The sequence below is a fragment of the Erpetoichthys calabaricus genome, chromosome 6 (assembly GCF_900747795.2).
Source record: "Erpetoichthys calabaricus chromosome 6, fErpCal1.3, whole genome shotgun sequence".
Taxonomy (NCBI): domain Eukaryota; kingdom Metazoa; phylum Chordata; class Cladistia; order Polypteriformes; family Polypteridae; genus Erpetoichthys; species Erpetoichthys calabaricus.
In genome coordinates this window covers 191455602-191474742 of record NC_041399.2, presented here as the reverse complement: position 1 = coordinate 191474742, position 19141 = coordinate 191455602, and the positions used below count along the sequence as shown (strand labels likewise).

Here is a 19141-nt window from a genome sequence, read left to right as displayed (position 1 = left end):
GATAGATAGATAAGTAGGGCACTACATGATCAGTATTTTTCAACCAGTGTGCTGTGGCAAAGTGGTGCGCCATGAGAGCTTCCTAGGTGTGCTGTGTAAATAACAGTGTAGTGCACTTGGGTCTGAACCTAGGATGGATAATATCCGCAGGTGGTCGAGACCCATCTGAGGAAGGCAGGACTACCTGGCGAAGCTGGAATAAAAGCAGCTCCATAATCCCTATGTTGCAGAGGGCACTTAGGGCACTTTGGACGTGTCTCCTGGTTGCTAGAGTCCATCTGCCTGGGTGTGTGTTCGAAAGCGATCCAACACAGGGATGGTGGATAGTGGGCATAGAAGTTGCCTCTGAGGCAGAGTGCTACTGGCAAAGATGCCACTAAAGTGCTTGCTAGTGCTGTGTCTGTGAACACTGATCTTGGAGCCACTTTTTTTTTTTTTAACCGGTTCTCCGGTAGTCCTGCCCTTTCGGCAGGTGCAAGTGTATGAGATATCATGTGTTTGTGATTAGTACAGAAGTGGTGTCCTTTGGATGTTTTTAATGACAAAAAGTGTGCCACCACAGAAAAAGACAGGGAAACACTGTTATAGAGATAGATAAACAATTTTAGGTAATATATAATTATCTTTTTACAATCTATTACAAGAATAAATATATATAAATGTGTAACAGAATGAATTATTAAACATAAAGGAAAAAGATTTAATGTAACTTAAAGCTTAATCACATGAGGTCTCTGTCTCATCTTAGAGAAGCCATCAACATGGAGTCCTGCCACGTGCAAAGGTTCACTGACGACACTGCTATTGTGGGCTGCATCAAGAGTGGGTAGGAGGAGGAGTATAGGAACCTAATCAAGGACTTTGTTAAATGGTGCAACTCAAACCACCTACAACTGAACACCAGCAAAACCAAGGCACTGGTGGTGGATTTTAGGAGGTCCAGGACCCTCATGGATCCCATGATCATCAGAGGTGACTGTGTGCAGAGGGTGCAGACCTATAAATACCTGGGAGTGCAGCTAGAGGATAAATTGGACTGGACTGCCAATACTGATGCTCTGTGCAAGAAAGGACAGAGCCGACTATACTTTCTTAGAAGGCTGGCGTCCTTCAACATCTGCAATAAGATGCTGCAGATGTTCTATCAGACAGCTGTGGCGAGCGCCCTCTTCTACGTGGTGGTGTGTTGGGGTGGCAGCATAAAGAAGAGGGACGCCTCATGCCTGGACAAACTGGTGAGGAAGGCAGGCTCTACTGTAGGCATGGAGCTGGACAGATTGACATGTGTGGCAGAGCGACGGGCGCTGAGCAGGCTCCTGTCAATCGTGGAGAATCCACTGAACAGTATCATCTGCTGACAGAGGAGCAGCTTCAGTGACAGACTGCTTTCACTGTCCTGCTCCACTGACAGACTGAGGAGATCATTCCTCCCCCACACTATCACACTCTTCAATTCCACCCGGGGGAGTAAACGTTAACATTATACAGAGTTACTGTCTGTTATACCTGCATTTTTATCATTCTTTAATTTAATATTGTTTTTTATCAGTATGCTGCTGCTAGAATATGTGAATTTCCCCTTGGGGATTAAAAAAGTATATATCTTTCTATCTAACATAATTTTACAAGGTTAGAATGACATAAATGAAGACCCCTCCAGAAAGTAGAGAAAAACTGATGAGAAAGCACCATTTCCTAGGAAGGATGTATGCGCTAAGTTCAATGGGAGAATCTGCTAAACACCCCTCTTACCAAAGCTGTGTTCAGAATAATGGGAGAATCAGAATTACTGGTGGCTTTAGTTGATTGGAGGAGATGAGAAAGTTCTGAATATTAAGAGTCAGATGTCATGATGTATTAGATATGGTGATGTAATAAGGAAAACCAATAAAATGAGGTGAAGTTTTTCATTGACTGCTCACTCCATGGACTGAGACAACTGTGCAAATAAAAAATGTTCTGCATTCTGAGTTGGCAATCATCACTAAGGATAGAGAAACATTTATTCCATGACAATAGATTGATAGATCCAGGTTGTTACTTTAAAAAGAGTTCAACAAGAGCAGGGAAACACAGTTGAAAACATGTTAATGGTAAATATTACACATATTTTATGAAGTCTTTCTTCCCGCAGAGAACCATAGACATGTGGAATAAGTTACCAAGTAGTGTGGTAGACATGGGGACTTTGGAAACTTTCAAAACTTAACTTGATGTTATTTTGGAGGAATCAGGTTGATAGGTTTGGCAAGCTTTGTTAGGCTGAATGGCCTGTTCTCACTGAAAGGTTTATAACTTTTAATTACACAAACAGTAGTTACTTTTTCTTTGTACATATGGCTATCAAAATGGATCAGGTTTCTAAAGTTGAGAGTGCCGCTGCAAATATGTAGATGTGAGACAGTCTGGTTTGGCCCTTAAGTATTCCTTGTAATTAAATCTTTGAGGGCTGAATATTTTTTCCAAAAATCTCAGTTTTCTGAAAAGCACAAAAAGCAAACGTTTCACACATAAAATGACTTGCTGCACCTCTTTGGCGTCTCTGCCAGCAGCAGCGGCTGTGTGGGGCAGCTCAATGGCCAGCAGGAATACGTGGCAGGCCAGCCTGGCTGTCTTTGTGCGGTGGTGGCAGTCGCAGTGTGACACAATCTGGTTTGTTCCTCTTGTCATCGTAAGTGGCGGTCCTACCAGGTACATCAGCTACACAAGCGTGTTCAGCACTGCAATCAGCGGATGCTAGTACCTCACTTTCATATTTGATCTTCATCTCCAGATCACCTGCAGCGAAATCGGAATCCGACAAGCCCGAGTCTGATTCAGCGATAATACGCAAAACGTCACCCACAGAGTATTCCGCTTTGTGCATTTGTTTTGGTCTCTCACCAGATCTCGATGCCATTTTAGAGGTTACTTGCTCTTCACTACTCACTCACAGACATGGAATCGAGGTCAAATCAATGAAAACTAACTTTCCTTCTAGCAAAGAGAGTTGAACTAAAACATAATGGCGGGTTTTATCTCAGTTTACAGCTAATTACCCTCCTCTACCTCAGAATTTCAACAAAAGTCAACATCCGCCCTGAAAGAGATAAAAGGAATAGTAATTTTTGAGCTGCCAATAAGCAGCATTTCAAGCTGCAAGAGTAAAAATCATTTACTAAATGTTAAGTAAAAATCTCCAAGCTTTATCAGAAACAACAAAATACTGGCCAATTTTTTTTAGTATCCTTTGTGCAGACCGTGAAAGTCAAAGGAAAGAGTGCCTCTTTATATTGTAGCTTTCCTATATATAGTACCACAAAGGAGGAAGGAGCATTCAAGCTGCTTGAATGTTGATGAAATGCCTTTTCTTTTTTATAAGGTTTTTCCTGCTGGAATATTAAACAAGGTACATGGGGGGAAATTGCTTATTCATATAGATATTCTACTTTATGACCATAAGTGCAGGAAGATCGGGACGTTTGGCTAAATTTATTGAAGTCAAAGGGGAAGGAAAGACTGAACTAGCTTTTAGTGGATTATAATGGTCCAATGGTCTGAGGCAGTGTAGGTAAGAATCTGCCAACTATGCTGAATCAATTATTGTGGCCAAAAATGTGACCTGAGCTGTGAGGCAGCACTGCTAACCATTGGGTCACCATGCCTCTATTAGATAAATATTTCAAGTCTTTTATCTCTCTCTGTGTCTCCCAAGCTCTGATCATTTTAACTTACTAACACACTCTGAGTCTGTGATGCAAGTGATCAGTGTAACATACTCATGGGGGCTGTCCTTGTCACTACCTGGTCTGCGCTACATAGAGAGGATCCTAACATGCCTAATTCAGCAGTGAAGACACAATGGACAATACATTTATGCAAAACAATTAAGTATTTTCATAATATTCTCATTATAGTCAGCTAATGTACTCCTCAAATGAAAATACTGAAAGTTGTGTACCCACATATACAGTTTAGATCATGTCATGCTATGAAGTGTAATATTGAGGTGTTTTTTTTTGGTTCTCAAACTTAATCCTAGAGGCCGCATATGACTGCAGGTTTTTTTTCAAACCAATGTCTGGTTTTTAATCAGATTCCTAGTCTTTTTTAGCAAGCTGTTATTTCTCGTTATCTATATGTTGTAGGTAAATCCTGAAAATACAAAACTAAGCTTGTGGGTAATTTATTTTTTAACTTGTTTTCTAAGATTGACATTCAGCATTTGCAGGTTTGACTAGTTATTTAGTTGTTTACTAATTATATTCACAAGGGGTGCTTAATTCCTGGGAATGTGTTCTGTTTTAATATTTGCAACTGTTGTCAGAGAAACAGCAAGCTGCTTGGAGATGGTCTTTTAGCCATTGCCTATAACATGCTTGTCCATCATTTTCTTTCTGATCTTCTTAGACAATTTTCTCTGGTCCATATTCACTATGGGACACATGATGACACCAAACAGCAGAGTGACTACGTTTCTCAGTTTAAATAGGCTGAATAACTGATTGAAAGATTGGAAACATATGATACTAATTAAAGAAAATGGCTAGTTTTAAAAATCACTCAAATCCAATTATGATCTTTTCTAGGGGTACCAACAAATGTGTCCAGGACATTTTCAAATATGTTTGTAGAATAAACAATACTTGCATTTCATTTAATCACTATGCAGAAGGCATACAGCACTTTTTCAATGAGCTGTAAGAGGGCCAACAAATTTGTCCTGTCTGTACTGTACTTTACGGAAACTCTGAACCGCACAGTTAAAAAAAATTATGGGATAACTCTTATCTCGTACGTACGAGATACTTTCCCATACGTACGAGATGTTTTCACGTACGTACGGGATATTTTCGTGTACGTACGGGATACTTTTACATACGTACGAGATGTTTTCACGTACGTATGGGATACTTTCACGTACGTACGTGATATTTTCGTGTACGTACGGGATACTTTTACATACGTACGAGATGTTTTCACGTACGTACGTGATAATGTTAGATAAAAATATTACAAAAGTGCGCTTCGGGGCTACCTAATTATGCTTTTATCAAGGCTTTGGTGCTTCAGTTTGACATCACTTCCAGCTCTTGTAGCGTGGTGATATAAAAAAGCAGATGGCTGGGCTTTTATTTATTAAAGGAGTGTGGGATGGTAGGAGATGGGTTTAACTGCAGCTTGCAATACCTGTGACGTATGTCAGGTACTTCCCAGAACGTCAGTCACGAAATGCCCATCACATACCCCGTTACACTGTGGTTAAGATTAGGGTTGGGTATGTGCTTTATGTTTACAGATATTCGTCTGCTCACTCGTACGGAGCACCTGAGGAGATATGGTGTTTTTTTCTTCCTGGGAAACAATTTAGTGCGTACAACTTATTATCTCATGCCCACCATGTATATATCTCATGCCCACCATAGCCTGTGCACCAGGTGCACCGGCCAATACTGTGTGTGCTCCTCATACATTCAGATGAGCACCAAATGCCATCGCCATATCACTGAACAGTCTGATGTTTTCCTCACACAGTTACAGTCCACAGAAATGGATATTGGCAAGTTTATAAAAGCAGGCTATGCATTCAGGCCCAGATCGTTAAATCCGCGAAGCAGCACCATTAACCACTGCACTAATTTATAGTAAAAGGAAATGACATTAGTTAGCCATCTACTTACTAGCTCGCAGCTTCTTATTCACACAAGTTACGAAAGGAATTCATATTTCATGTATTGAGTACATGTGAAGTTTATGCAGTCCAATGTGGGTTCACTATTTTAATGCACTGGTAAACCTGGCACACTCGATCGCTTATCTGCACCAGGTAACTGTGGGATTTAACGTGCGTCTAAAGAGTTAAATCCAATTCGGGCCACTTTAACTCCCGCTGCTTTCAGACAAAAATATGCCCTTGTTAAAATGCCAAACTTGAATATCCTAGTGAAATCCACTGGCAAACCTGGCACACTGGGTCATCCGCACTGTGCAAAACGAACTGCGATATTTAAAGGCTCAGCAGAGATCTAAATAAATCGTGTTGCGGCGGATTTTTAATGTTACATTTTTGACAAGATGGATCCCAAAGTTAAATTGCCGGTTAATACTTCCTTAGTCCAAATAGGGAAATTAATTGACTAACTTGCCCTGTTATCGCTGATGTGAAGAAGACAGATTTTTTTCAGTTGACTGTGATATGTAATATGCGCTTTAAAGAGTTTAACCGATTTGGATCTTTGTAATTTTCAAAGTTTTTTGACAAAGAGATATGTTTTTTGTTAAATGCAGTTGAATTTTGCCTAAACTACCGCTGTACCGCTGATAGAATTGTCAAATTGAGTGGTAAATTTGGCATACATCTCTCTCTTCATATAAACGGCACTAGACTGATTGTGATATTGAAGTCACACTCTAAATTGTTAAATCAATTTGGCTCATCATTTTAGAGTTCTGTAACAAGAGAGACTGCAGTTAGATTTTGACAGCCAAATGCGGATACAACTCCTTTTTTTCTACCAAAGTTTACACATTCCCATATGAGCACAAGTCAGATGTTTAAGGGGCAATCAATGGTTGAATAACCATCCGTGCCTCTGATATGTAATAAAACTGAAAGAAGGTGTCTTTTCTTTTTCCCATTACCGTAAACGGGGTGACATGATAAGTCAGCCAATTAATATACCAAGTGTACCTACATTTGGGCTAAGCAAATATTGCCTGCAATTTAACTTAGTGATCCATCCTGTTAAAAACGTGACAATAAAAACGGCAGCAACACGATTTAGATCTCTGCTTTACTTTTAAAGATCGCTGTTCGTTTTGCATAGTGCAATGGATGACCCAGTGTGCCAGTGGATTTGACTAGGATATTCAAATTTGTCATTTTAACAAGAGTATACAGTAATCCCTCCTCCTCGTTCCAGAGCCACCCGCGAAATAAGAAAATCCGCGAAGTAGAAACCATATGTTTATATGGTTTTTTTTATATTGTCATGCTTGGGTCACAGATTTGCGCAGAAACACAGGAGGTTGTAGAGAGACAGGAATGTTATTCAAACACTGCAAACAAACATTTGTCTCTTTTTCAAAAGTTTAAACTGTGCTCCATGACAAGACAGAGATGACAGCTCTGTCTCACAATTAAAAGAATGCAAACATATCTCACTCTTCAAAGGAGTGCGCGTCAGGAGCACAGACTGTCAGAAACAGAGAGTAGAGAAAAGCCAAGCAAAATGACACCTTTTATTGGCTAACTAAAAACATTACAATATGCAAGCTTTCGAGGCAACTCAGGCCCCTTCTTCAGGCAAGAGAGGAAAGCAAACAAATCAATAGGGCTGTTTGGCTTTTAAGTATGCGAAGCACCGCCGGTACAAAGCTGTTGAAGGCGGCAGCTCACACCCCCTCCGTCAGGAGCAGGGAGAGAGAGAGAGAGAGAGAGACAGAGAAAAACAAACAATCAAAAATCAATACGTGCCCTTCGAGCTTTTAAGTATGCGAAGCACCGTGCAGCATGTCGCTTCACGAAGCAAATGCACAGAAGGTAGCAACGTGAAGATAATCTTTCAGCATTTTTAGACGAGCGTCCGTATCGTCTAGGCGTGCGAACAGCCCCCCTGCTCAATCCCCCTACATCAGGATCAGAGAAAGTCAGCGCAAGAGAGAGAGAGAGAAAAGTAAGTTGGGTAGCTTCTCAGCCATCTGCCAATAGCGCCCCTTGTATGAAATCAACTGGGCAAACCAACTGAGGAAGCATGTACCAGAAATTGAAAGACCCATTGTCCGCAGAAATCCGCAAACCAGCAAAAAATCTGCGATATATATTTAAATATGCTTACATATAAAATCCGCGATAGAGTGAAGCCGCGAAAGGCAAAGCGCGATATAGCGAGGGATCACTGTATTTCTTGTCTGAAAACAGCGAGAGTTAAAGTGGCCTGATTTTGGATTTAACTCTTTAGATCAGGGGTCGGCAACCCGCGGCTCTGGAGCCGCATGCGGCTCTTCAGCCTCCTTGTAATGGCTCCTTTTGGCCTTGACAAAAAAAAAAAAAAAACATGAAAATGAATAACGGCAATTTCTTAATTTAATTTGTATATAATATATGTAATATATATAATGTTTATTTACTACTACTACTGTTATACACTTTAACATCTAATTTTTATTTTTATTTATAATTTGTCAACTAAAATATGCGTCACATCTACGTCTATAGCCCTCGCCTTTACCTGCAGGTGGCTTCTGGAGTGTGCGACCCCTGCACTAACCATGAATAAATCCCAAAAATGAAAAATCCCAGAAGAGAACAGAGAGTTTAATTCTGCGTGGACAGAAGCATTTGCCTTCACCGCCAACGACGCTGGCTTACCGGTGTGCTTAATATGTGGCGATAAATTATCGAACAACAAAAAATGTAACGTTGAAAGACATTTTCGAAACAAGCACTCAGCATTCACTGAAAAATACCCAAGTGAAGATGAGCGAAAGATAGCAATTTCGGAACTGCAACGGAAAGCTGAACAGAGCAAACATACTTTCAAAAAGTGGATCACTTCTCCACAATCAACTACAGCTGCTAGTTTTGTGGCAGCTCAAGAGATCGTAAGGAGGGGTAAGCCGTTCACAGACGGAGAATACATGAAAGAATCGTTCATAAAAATATCAGAGCATCTATTCTCTGACTTTAAATGTTTTGGTGTTTGAGCGCATGATGACAGTGTTTGCCAGAGATGTACAGAAAGGTACACTCTCTCACTTCCCCTCCCTGAGAGAGTTCAAAGCAGTGAACATTCACATAAATTGTGATTATTTCCACCGTACAATTATTGCAATGCAAGCTGCATTTAGAGAAAGATTCAGTGAGTTCAGAAAGAAAAAAAACACTCTCTCCTTCCCTGGACATCGACCCATCCCTGCTGAACACATCCGCATTCACAGGAGTAAGTAAGCCCGATCTAGAAATTGAACTGGCCGCATAGCGGATAAAGATTTATGGGTGTCCAAGTTCAAATGCCTGACAGCGGATCTTGAAGAAGTCGACCGTCAGAAGGCTACTCTCGCTAAAGAGCACAAATGGACTGATATTGAAAACCTCCCCAAACCCGACAAACTTGTTTTCAATACATGGAGTGCCATTCCCGAAACATATATGAACATGAAAAAATATGCATTTGGAGTCCTGTCCATCTTTGGCTCAACATACTTATGTGAGCAAGTTTTCTCAAGAATGAACTTCATAAAGTCCAAATATCTCTCCCACCTCACACATGAGCCTGCAGTCCTGTGTGAAGGTCAAAGTCACATCGTATAGCCCCGACATAGAACAACAACAACATTTATTTATATAGCACATTTTCATACAAAAAGTAGCTCAAAGTGCTAGAGATGATCTGCAGCGAACTTCAGAAACAGAAGTCACATTAAACAGGTGAGAACAATAGCATTTAATAGGCTAATATTTAAAAAAAAAAAAAAAACACATTTATTTCAGACCCGGAGCTGATGTAGGTTTTTTTGTATGTTCAGGTGCTTCAGTTGATTGCTGGCTGAGAGGGAAACCTGAAGAGGATGAGAGCACACTGAAATGGAATTTTATGTTTACTTTTTTAAAGCTGCTAAGCTACAGCTAAATGTTTTATTTATATTAAAGTGGGCTAGTTTTTATTTTAATTTTATACAGGTATAGGAAGGACTCAAATAGGCCTGCAGAGTTCAGTTACATTTATTTCAAAGTAGGCCTACACATGCACACTGCACTTCTGTTTGTTGTATTCCGTGGTTGTAACATGTAAAATCTAAAAAAAGATTAAAACTTTTAAAAGTTTATAAGCTGTGTTATGTTTTGCGGCTCCAGACTATTTTTCTTTGGAGGAAGAGGGAGCAAAATGGCTCTTTTCATAGTGAAGGTTGCAGACCCCTGCTTTAGATGCACGTTAAATCCCACAGTTCATTGGTGTAGATAAGCGAAGTATTAACCGGCAATTTAACTTTGGGATCCATCTTGTCAAAAATGTAACATTAAAAATCCGCCGCAACACGATTTATTTAGATCTCTGCTGAGCCTTTAAATATCGCAGTTCGTTTTGCACAGTGCGGATGACCCAGTGTGCCAGGTTTGCCAGTGGATTTGACTAGGATATTCAAATTTGTCATTTTAACAAGAGTATACAGTAATCCCTCCTCCTCGTTCCAGAGCCACCTGCGAAATAAGAAAATCCGCGAAGTAGAAACCATATGTTTATATGGTTATTTTTATATTGTCATGCTTGGGTCACAGATTTGCGCAGAAACACAGGAGGTTGTAGAGAGACAGGAACGTTATTCAAACACTGCAAACAAACATTTGTCTCTTTTTCAAAAGTTTAAACTGTGCTCCATGTCAAGACAGAGATGACAGCTCTGTCTCACAATTAAAAGAATGCAAACATATCTCACTCTTCAAAGGAGTGCGCGTCAGGAGCACAGACTGTCAGAAACAGAGAGTAGAGAAAAGCCAAGCAAAATGACACCTTTTATTGGCTAACTAAAAACATTACAATATGCAAGCTTTCGAGGCAACTCAGGCCCCTTCTTCAGGCAAGAGAGGAAAGCAAACAAATCAATAGGGCTGTTTGGCTTTTAAGTATGCGAAGCACCGCCGGTACAAAGCTGTTGAAGGCGGCAGCTCACACCCCCTCCGTCAGGAGCAGGGAGAGAGAGAGAGAGACAGAGAAAAACAAACAATCAAAAATCAATACGTGCCCTTCGAGCTTTTAAGTATGCAAAGCACCGTGCAGCATGTCGCTTCACGAAGCATATGCACAGAAGGTAGCAACGTGAAGATAATCTTTCAGCATTTTTAGACGAGCGTCCGTATCGTCTAGGCGTGCGAACAGCCCCCCTGCTCAATCCCCCTACATCAGGATCAGAGAAAGTCAGCGCAAGAGAGAGAGAGAAAAGTAAGTTGGGTAGCTTCTCAGCCATCTGCCAATAGCGTCCCTTGTATGAAATCAACTGGGCAAACCAACTGAGGAAGCATGTACCAGAAATTGAAAGACCCATTGTCCGCAGAAATCCGCAAACCAGCAAAAAATCCGCGATATATATTTAAATATGCTTACATATAAAATCCGCGATAGAGTGAAGCCGCGAAAGGCAAAGCGCGATATAGCGAGGGATCACTGTATTTCTTGTCTGAAAACAGCGAGAGTTAAAGTGGCCTGATTTTGGATTTAACTCTTTAGATGCACGTTAAATCCCACAGTTCATTGGTGTAGATAAGCGAAGTATTAACCGGCAATTTAACTTTGGGATCCATCTTGTCAAAAATGTAACATTAAAAATCCGCCGCAACACGATTTATTTAGATCTCTGCTGAGCCTTTAAATATCGCAGTTCGTTTTGCACAGTGCGGATGACCCAGTGTGCCAGGTTTGCCAGTGGATTTCACTAGGATATTCAAGTTTGGCATTTTAACAAGGGTATATTTTTGTCTGAAAGCAGCGGGAGTTAAAGTGGCCGAATTGGATTTAACTCTTTAGACGCACGTTAAATCCCACAGTTACCTGGTGCAGATAAGCGATCGAGTGTGCCAGGTTTACCAGTGCATTAAAATAGTGAACCCACATTGGACTGCATAAACTTCACATGTACTCAATACGTGAAATATGAATTCCTTTCGTAACTTGTGTGAATAAGAAGCTGCAAGCTAGTAAGTAGATGGCTAACTAATGTCATTTCCTTTTACTATAAATTAGTGCAGTGGTTAGCGGTGCTGCTTCACGGATTTAACGATCTGGGCTTGAATGGCAATTAAACTTGCCAGTATCCATTTCTGTGGACTGTAACTGTGTGAGGAAAACATCAGACTGTTCAGTGATATGTCCTGTTTCCAGAAAATGATGTACTGTAGCACACGATGGCATTTGATGCTCATGTGAATGTATGAGGAGCACACGCAGTATTGGCCGGTGCGACCTTAAAGCACCTGGTGCACAGGCTATGGTAAGTGGTGGGCACAATATATGTACATGGTGGGCATGAGATAGTAAGTTGTACGCACTAAATTGTTTCCCAGGAAGAAAAAAACACCATATCTCCTCAGGTGCTCCGTACGAGTGAGCAGACGAATATCTGTAAACAAAGAACGTACCCAAACACTTACCCTCCCCCCACAAGCCTAATCTTAACCACAGTGTAACGGGGTATGCGATGGGCATTTCGTGACTGACGTTCTGGGAAGTACCTGACATACGTCACAGGTATTGCAAGCTGCAGTTAAACCCATCTCCTACCATCCCACACTCCTTTAATAAATAAAAGCCCAGCCGTCTGCTTTTTTATATCACCGTGCTACAAGAGCTGGAAGTGATGTCAAACTGAAGCGCCAAAGCTTTGGTAAAGGCATAATTAGGTAGCCCTGAAGCGCACTTTTGTAATATTTTAATGTAACTTTATCTCGTACGTACATGAAAACATGTCGTACGTACGTGAAAGTATTTCGTACGTTCGTGAAAACATCTCGTATGTACATGAAAGTATCTTGTACGAACGTGAATGTATTGAAAAGGGTTGTCCCAAATTTTTTTTCACTGTGCGGTTCAGAGCTCCGTAGTACTTCAGTAACCATTGGGAAATGTTAAGACTAGAGAAATATGGTACAAAATAATATCTATATGTAACTTGTTTTAAAATGCAACAATCACTCCCACTATACACTGTAGTATAATAATTTATACTTCCCAAATAGAAGCCATTGGACCAGTGCAATCATCGTTCAGTTCATAAGGTAGGGGTTGCTGGCAACTGAAGTTCCATTCGATAGAGAGCAGAAGGTATTCTTTTTGGCACAGAGTCAATGTCACATCTGTGCTGTGGGGTTTCTGGCTAGCAGTTCTCTGATATCCATTAAATACCCACGTGTTTAACATATTTAGTGAGCTTTTTGTGGCACATACCAGGTATGGGTAAACTGCCCACTGGGCGATTTCAATCTGCTATATATGAACTGTGTTCAAACACAGCACATTCTTTTGACCATCTGTGGACAGTGCATCTGCATTAAACACTTAAGGCATTCCTGAAAGAACTGTCCTTACTTCAGCTGCATGTGTGCTAACATAACTTGGCACACAAATCACAATTATCAAATATTTATTTCTCAATTCTGGTTACATTAACAAGCATGTCCGATAGTCTGGTACTGAAGTAGTGGCAGCCTTTCAGCAGTCAGTATCGTCTGCCTGGGTGTCTGCTCTGTGCTAATTGTCATTATTAGAATACAATAAACAGAGCAAACTGCACAGGGAAAGGGTGATTTAGTAGAAAAAAAACACAAAGAGAAATTAGCATTTAAAACCATTGCAAAAATACAAATGTTCCAAAATGTCTTAAAATATAAAACTCACACTGCTATGTGTTTCTGAATGTACAACATGAGAAAAGAAAAAGAAGACCTGCTAATTAAATGAGATTGATTAGAAGTAAAGTGACTCACAGATTGTGAAACTGGCTGGAACAAAAATCTGGAGCCATCCAAGGACTGGGTTTGTGAGCCACCAGTATGAACAAAGTAACGTATACGGGCCTGTACAGAACTCTGCTAATGGTACCCTCCTCAGCCTCACCATGTTACTAACATTTATTGTATAACATTAAACCAAATGCAAAACATTATCTATATATATATATTATGTTACATTTTAGCAGAAATGCAAAAGATTAGCATGTCATTATATTTTAGCCTGGGTCCCTTCTGTTCAAATGTTTGCTTTATGAATTCTTTGTTCATTTTTGATTCTTTTTTGTATTAATTTTATTTAAGTTTGCTTTCATTTTTTTTGTGTATTTGATTTTGTCTATATATCAGTGGTGTTATTACGTGTCTTGTGTTTTGTGGGTGGTCCTCCAAAGGTGGGACCACATGCCCATCACCATCGGGGACTGCCCTCAGCCCTATAAAGAAGACGGTCCACCACATTTCCTGGCAGTTTATTTGAATGCACCTGGGAGATTTTGGTGAGTTATTGTGTTTTTACTGTGCTTACTGTGATTTATTGCATTTTTGACATTTTTGCTCTGTCTTTTGACCACTTTTTAGATTTCTGCATTAGGACATTGTTTGCACTGGATTGCCTTATTGTTTTAAGCAACTCCATTTTGCCTTTTGTGCTCTATGGAGCTGTTCCTGTTGAAGGGCATTTTTGTGAAAATAAACATTTCATTTTACAAAGACCCTGTGTTTGCCCTTATATCTAGCTGGGTTTTGATGGTTTATTCCCATCTAGTAAGCATTTTTAGGCATTTTTTGACTATCTAACCATAACTCTCATATTTTGTAACACTGCAAACTAAATGAAACACAGTATCCTTTCACCATCATGTAACATAAATACACTAAATAGCAGGTCCCGTCCTACTGCACTTATTTTTTACAGAATCTGCCCCAAGCTTTTTTAGTTGTGAAGCCATCAATGACATCAAACACCCATTTGGACAAGATTACAAGACTGTTCAGTCTTTCTTGGCACATCAATTGTACATGAAAAAATAATCTCTCATGGATTTCAGACTGTTATCATTAAAATAAATGATTGGTCAGTCACTGTGGAATAACTTAAATCTGTGCCTTTATCCTGTGGAGGTGAGTGGGGCAATAGCAGCAAGGAATGAATCTGCATAATGGCCCACTTGGTTCAAGTAGTTATGCATTCCCACCTTCTATAGTGAAATGCAGTTGTTGCTGCCACCCTTGCCGAAATTGTTACTGATGCCGCCATTAAGAAAATAATGAATTTCTGTATGGAGGACCACCCTAGGTCCCCACAGAGCTCAGGGCCTGAAAATCTTTTTTCCATTGCACCCCCGTCAAAGCCCTTGAATTATAGGCAAATTTTTTTTAAAGAAAATGGCCATAACAACAAAAATAGCAATCAATAAATACAGCAAAATTGAGGTCTCTCACCAGTGTGTGTCTTCATGTGCTCATCAAAATACTGCTTCATATTGAAGTCCTTTCCACACCACTGGCACATGAACTGCTTGTGGCCAATGTGAATGCTCATGTGCGAGCGCAGCTGGTATTTGTACTGGAAGCGTTCACTGCAGTTCTGAAAAGTGAAGGAGAAGAATTAATTAGTGACATTTGTAATTCCTGACGGGATACAAATGCAGTCTGGCAGTCAACATCTACAATGGCACTAATGCATCAGTCAAGGCTGATGAAGAAGAGAGTTCTGGCCGGGCTAACCAGCTTTGTGGTATTGTGCAAGATGTACAGTTGTTGTTTAATTAAGAATATGTGTTAATATTTGGCTAGCTGGTTTTGTAGTAAGCATTCTTGCATAAACACAAGACAATTAGGCTTGCCCACAAAGATCCAGGAAAAACAAAAAATCAGATCCCAGGACTCTAGGAATGATGCCTTCATATGCCCTTTTCTATCTAGAATTAACTAAACATTAAAGTAAGCTAAAAGAACACAGAGAATGTAGGTTGGTAGGATTATGGAGGTGACACAATGCTTCACTGTATGCCTAGTGTTAAAAAAGAAAATGAATGAGACATTGAAATTACAGTGTTCATAATAATTTAATTCATTTACGTCCGTTGCTGGAATTTCCTAAGATTTCACATCATTATCCAAGTCAGGAGTTTATATCTGACCGTGGCATCAGATCAAAAAAAATAAGTAACTTGAATGTTGTGTGCGAGTCAGTACAAATATACTTGGAGACATTTGTGAGTTCCTATGTTTCTTCTCCACTACTTGGGTCTGCTGATGAATGGCATCTGTTGATACAACCTCTGTGTGGCATGAAATCCAGATTTTCATGTGTAGTTCCTAGCTGATTAAATGAGCCACCCAGCTCCATTCAAAATTCTGACGCCCTCAGTGTGTTTAAAGAAGCATTTAAAGACTGTCTAATTGATATTAGCTTTTAGTTTTTTAGGTGTAACTTAGGAATTGTTACTTGCTTGTATTTTGTTCTGCGCTCTTACACTTGTGATGATAAATTTTGTACCTTTTGTTCTCTAACACCTCTCCCCAAACAGTCCACCAGACTGATGGAAGCTTGATTATGTTGACCTCTTTTGTAAGTCACTTTGTATAAAAGCATCTGCTAAGCAAATAAATGTAAAATAATATTAACCTGTTTGTTAATATTTACATAATGTTACACACAGTTTAACAACTTTTTCCAAAGCAGGTGTGTCAAAAACAAAAGTCTGTCCAAGCACAACTCAGAAGAATGTTATCCAATGGCATAGATTTTTCATAAATTTGGAATGCTTGCCTAGTTTTGCAAATTTTGTTTAAAAAAAAAAAACACACAACATGGTGTGTGTGTTTCACCACAGTGAGCCTGTCAACCATTTCCTGAATCTACTGGTAGCAGGTGTATAAATAAAAAATTGCACTGTTGGCTAACTAAAAAGTCACCATTTTTAAATGAAAAGGCATAAAAATTGTTTGTTTACATGAAAAATAAACTGAACACAACAGCACCTTAATTCCACAGCCCTGGATAATACAGTATACCTGTCTGTATTTTTGTTCCTTTTTTTTTTTTTTTTTTTTTAAACAAGATGAATGGTCTACCATTACACACTCCTACATCAAACAACAAATAACGAGGGCAAGTGTTTTGCTGAACAGTCAACATGGGTTTTAGATGAGGGGGAGCATATTTACTATTATACTACAATTCAAAGGAGAAGTAAAAACTGAATTCATTTTCTAAAAACTTTTAATACAGTAATACATGAGGGACTACTGATCAAACTAAAAGATGCTGGAGTTCGAGTGTGTAGCTGAGTGAAACATTAGCCCAAACACAGACTGCAATGGGTAATGGTGCAAGAAACATTTTCCAAATTAGGTGATGTTTAAAAGTGTGGTCCTTCAGGGGTCAATGCATGCTCTTTTTACGTTATATAAATGATTTTGAACAAATTGTGACTAACAAGAGACTAAATTAGGTGGAAAAGCAGATACCCTGGAGTCAGCAGATTTATCACAGATGTACCTGAGCAGACTAAGCCTTTGGTAAGCATGCGAAGATGCAAATAAATGTGAAGTGTTAAAAGTAAGCAATACAAATTTTACACATGATCACACAAAGACAAATCCTCAACATACACCTTATGATACAGACTTAGAGGAGTCATAATGGACTCATCACTGTCCCTATCCTGCTTAATGGAGCAATTCAAATATTCTAACAGGATTTGGATATCCACAACATGCTGTGCCAGGCACAATTCCAGATAGATTATTCTTCAGCTATATACTGCTCTTGTGAAGCCTCATCTGAAATTCCAATTATAGTACTGGACTCCATGTTACATAAGAGTGTTAAAGACAGTCCAGAAAAGAGCTGCTAGGCTGACTCCAGGGTTGCAAAGTAACATGGGGATGGACTTTTAACGATTGTGTTATGTGTTGTTTCACATGTCATATTCAATATTTCATATATAAAAACGTACACAAACAACAGTGCAATTCACAAAATATAAAGATTAATTTACCTAATAATAAAACCTAACATTGAATAATGAGGAAGATTAACCTTCTTCTTAAGGCTTTTAAGTTGTGCCAGTTTATAAATTAAGTTCAGACTGAGCCACTGACCATTAACACATTATTATTTTTTGTCTCTTCCATTCTTATTTTTTATTATTCGTATGTGTGTGGAATTTCTCTATACAGTGATCCCTCGCTATATCGCGCTTCGCCTTTCGCGGCTTCACTCTATCGCGGATTTTATATGTAAGCATATTTAAATATATATCGCGGATTTTTCGCTGCTTCGCGGGTTTCTGAGGACAATGGGTCTTTTAATTTCTGGTACATGCTTCCTCAGTTGGTTTGCCCAGTTGATTTCATACAAGGGACGCTATTGGCAGATGGCTGAGAAGCTACCCAACTTACTTTTGTTTCTCTCTCTCTTGCGCTGACTTCCTCTGATCCTGACGTAGGGGGTGTGAGCAGGGGGGCTGTTCGCACACCTACACGATACGGACGCTCGTCTAAAATGCTGAAAGAGTTGCTACCTTCTGTGTGCAGCTGCTTCGTGAAGGGACATGCTGCACGGTGCTTCGCATACTTAAAAGCTCAAAGGGCACGTATTGATTTTTGACTGTTTGTTTTCCTCTGTCTCTCTCTCTCTCTCTCTATCTCTCCCTGCTACTGACGGAGGGGGTGTGAGCTGCCACCTTCAACAGCTTTGTACCGGTGGTGCTTCGCATACTTAAAAGCCAAATAGCCCTATTGATTTGTTTGGTTTTCTCTCACTTTCTGACATTCAGTGCTCCTGACGTGCACTCCTTTGAAAAGGAAGGTATGTTTGCATTCTTTTAATTGTGAGACAGAACTGTCATCTCTGTCTTGTCATGGAGCACAGTTTAAAATTTTGAAACAGAGACAAATGTTTGTTTGCAGTGTTTGAATAACGTTCCTGTCTCTCTACAACCTCCTGTGTTTCTGCGCAAATCTGTGACCCAAGCATGACAATATAAAAATAACCATATAAACATATGGTTTCTACTTCGCGGATTTTCTTATTTCGCGGGTGGCTCTGGAACGCAACCCCCGCGATGGAGGAGGGATTACTGTATATTGTTTTGTAAATACATCTTAAGATATTGTAAAATTAAAAATTCTTTTCAATTTTTCATTTTTATACTGTTACAATTTTTTGTTAAAGTTAATTATTTAATTACTGTCATTATCTCTTTTCATTAAATAATCTGGTTTCTGTTACATCTATCCATCCTGTTTATTTGTGTTAAATGTACAGATATGTGACTATATTGTATCTTATTATTTACAATTTGTACATTGTTTTACTTGTTTCTTTTTTTCTTGTTTTTTCTTTATGGTATGAGGGTAAATCAAAAAATAAAGGCAATTTGAAAATTAGGCAGTAACCACAATGGATAGAAGCAGATGCAATACAACCCATTTAGAGTGGCTGATGGGTATTAAGAATGTACACAGCACAATGCTCTGCCATTAGTCTATTTAAAACCAAGGTCAGATGAACGTGGACGTTCCACTGTGGGAATGCACTATTGTTGAACAGTGAGCCATAGTGAGATTTCTTGGTGCAGAGGGAGTGAAACCTGCTGAAATTCACAGATCTTGTACAGTCCTTACCACCTTCACAGTATCTGGGCC

General features: G+C 39.5%; 1 protein-coding gene across 2 annotated transcripts in view; it reads right to left on the bottom strand.

Annotated features, from left to right (window-relative positions):
* The window catches only part of zbtb47b (zinc finger and BTB domain containing 47b), a 148812-nt gene that overhangs the window by 1327 nt on the left and 128344 nt on the right, over window positions 1-19141 (bottom strand). For both annotated transcript variants that reach the window (XM_028804194.2, XM_028804195.2), the window contains exon 5: window positions 14924-15068. In XM_028804194.2, coding sequence (XP_028660027.1) covers window positions 14924-15068 — 145 coding nt within the window. The remainder of the gene's footprint in view (window positions 1-14923; window positions 15069-19141) is intronic.